We start from the raw sequence: 2,280 nt of genomic DNA, 5'->3' as shown, positions 1-2,280 counted from the left end.
GCTCTCGCCTTCTGGCTCGGCATCATTGCCGTGGTCCTAGTCGACATCGGAGTGCTCTTGGCGATCCCCACCACCAACCCGACCTTCGACATGCGAGTCGTAGCACCCACTGTGGGCTCAGGGTGCCGATCTCATACAGTTTCCAGTCTATCGCCTGTCGATTTGTCTGTGTCTGATGACTTGGGGCGCTGGCACGTGCCTACGCGTCTACGAGCACTACGGCGTCAACTATAAATTCATGCTCGACGTGGATCCCAAATGCACTGTAGACTCCGGATGCCTGCTCTTCATCGCCTCAGTGCAGACTGGTGTGGTGCTGGTGTCACTTCTGTGCTTTCTGGCAGACTACAAGTTCTGTCTTCTGGGGTCCACTCACTTGTAAGTGCCTCGCGACGTTCTCACAGCATTCACGCTTATTGTATCGGGAACTTGGCCATCCAGATCCTCATTCTCTGCTGGCCTAGCCAGGTTGTCCGTCGAGAGTATCGTCGGTCTACTCTTAGGATGGTCCTTGAGGTCTTCAAGTCGGCCTTCGTGACCCCCACCGCAGTGTCCTTCCCCGACGCCCTCGTTGGAGACGTGCTCACGTCGATCGTGAAGCCGTTGGCTGACCTGTTCACCACCGTGTGCTACGCTACGTAAGGAAGAATGTCCTCGAGCATCAGCGAACTGGCGGTCTGGGGAACTGCAGGCACTCTAGGGACCAGATGGTTTGACGTCGTTTCGCCTATTCTGGCCGCTATGCCGCTGATTGTGCGCATTCAGCAGAACTACTCCAGGTGAGACGCGGGGGAACTGGGTGACTCAGATACTCATGCACCCGTGACCGGACAATTCTAGGTATGGTGTAGGGGATGCGTTCATCCAGCCAACATTGGCAAGTATTGCGCTTCTCTTTCGGTAATTTTTTTAAGCAACGTGCCGTGGCGCTCCACCAACATGTCGGTTTACTCGTCCCGACTCATCTGGGGTGAGCCCTTTGTTAATGTCGTCCTAAGTCAGCTCCTACGTCTTCGCTACTCTGTACACGTTGTTTTGGGATTTTACCATGGACTGGCAGTTGATGCCCGATCCCAACTCCTTCCTTAGAGCCTCAGACAAAGTAATGTTTCCACAGTGGCTTTACTCGCTCATAGGCGTCATGAACGTGTCTGGGCGCCTTACCTGGGCCATGACCTTGATGCCCATTCACATTCTGAGCAGTGAGCTGCTAATGAGCACGGTTCTCGCATTGATAGTATCTGCGGTTGAGATCGTTCGACGCTGCGGATGGTGCATTTTGAAATTGGAGACAGAGCACTTGACCAATTCGTCTCGTTACAGAGCTATGCTTTGGGTTCCCAAGCTTAACACAAGAGAGGCCAAACAGGTCCGAGACGTCGTTGCCGATAGAGCCGCTGAAGAAGAAACCTGGGAGAAGCTCGCTCGTACGGCAGAGGCAGAGAGTGCCGTACCTTCAAAGGACGCTTCTAAAAACACTGTGGCCACAATACTAGCTTTGGCGCGCCTCAAATCCCGACGTCCTGAGTCCAAGGGTACATCCAAGTGGGACGACGTGAGGACGGCCTTCGCGCCGTCACAAGTTGATTGACCATGTTTCAATTAACTCTCAACGTCATTCAAACATGGAAGACAGTCTCGAGACTTGCACTACGGTTGACCTTAAGCAAACCTTCCACGGTCACTGTATATGGTATCATATGAACGAAGGGTCCTGCACGATTGCCGCCCCCCCACACAGCGAACTGAGCAGTTCCGCATACCCCATCTACAGTGGGGCTCGTTTTCCGCGACGAGAGTCCACTCGTAGCTCCGGACATCCGCCTGCAGCCAATCCAACGAATCTTCCACGTCTGCCCTGTGAAGACGTGAGAGCTCCTTTAGGGTACTGAAATATCCCAACTGTGGCGGTACAGGGACTGTCAACAAGTTCCCAAGTCCTAAAACCTCTGTAATCTGAGAGTAGCTGTGTTGCAGATTGACGAAGCTCACTCTACCCGCCATCTTATGGTGGTATTGATAGGGCTTGGGACGACTGAGTGGAGTGAAGGAGACGCTGATCGAAGAAGACCCTACCCAGGTGTCACGTTGGGTACATCGTCTGGAGACATATAAAGCGGTTGACCATCATCAAAGCTTCTACGGTTAGTGTATTAGGGACCTTGTGGATGAATAGTCTTTCATCCTCCTCGTAGTTAGTGTACGAAACGAAGTCGCTGAGGACGTCCCCAGGCGAACGCAGGATCCAGAAGTGGTCTTCTGTTTCGATGATGATCATAT

The 2,280-nt window shown here is 53.0% G+C and overlaps 1 protein-coding gene across 3 annotated transcripts; it reads left to right on the top strand.

Annotated features, from left to right (window-relative positions):
* Positions 1-90: 90 nt before the first annotated feature.
* Positions 91-1,591, top strand: KVP18_003413 (uncharacterized protein; the record flags this gene model as incomplete). Of its 3 annotated transcripts, XM_067955126.1 has the most annotated exons (6): positions 91-111; positions 140-378; positions 405-638; positions 666-779; positions 869-970; positions 1,003-1,545. In XM_067955126.1, coding segments are annotated over 6 exons (1,253 nt in total), but the record flags the coding sequence as incomplete, so codon positions are not given. The 3 variants fall into 3 exon arrangements, with proteins under 3 accessions (XP_067808769.1, XP_067808770.1, XP_067808771.1); XM_067955127.1 differs by lacking the exons at positions 91-111; positions 666-779; positions 869-970; positions 1,003-1,545 and having other exon boundaries at positions 176-378; positions 405-642; XM_067955128.1 differs by lacking the exons at positions 91-111; positions 140-378; positions 405-638; positions 666-779; positions 869-970 and having other exon boundaries at positions 1,049-1,591.
* Between the last annotated feature and the right edge of the window lie 689 nt (positions 1,592-2,280).

Source organism: the organism of the source record quoted next (genome assembly GCF_019968955.1).
Source record: "MAG: Porospora cf. gigantea A chromosome Unknown PgA_NODE_4145_length_2280_cov_503.78, whole genome shotgun sequence".
Lineage (NCBI taxonomy): Eukaryota > Apicomplexa > Conoidasida > Eugregarinorida > Porosporidae > Porospora > Porospora cf. gigantea A.
This window is presented reverse-complemented; position numbering and strand designations above follow the sequence as displayed.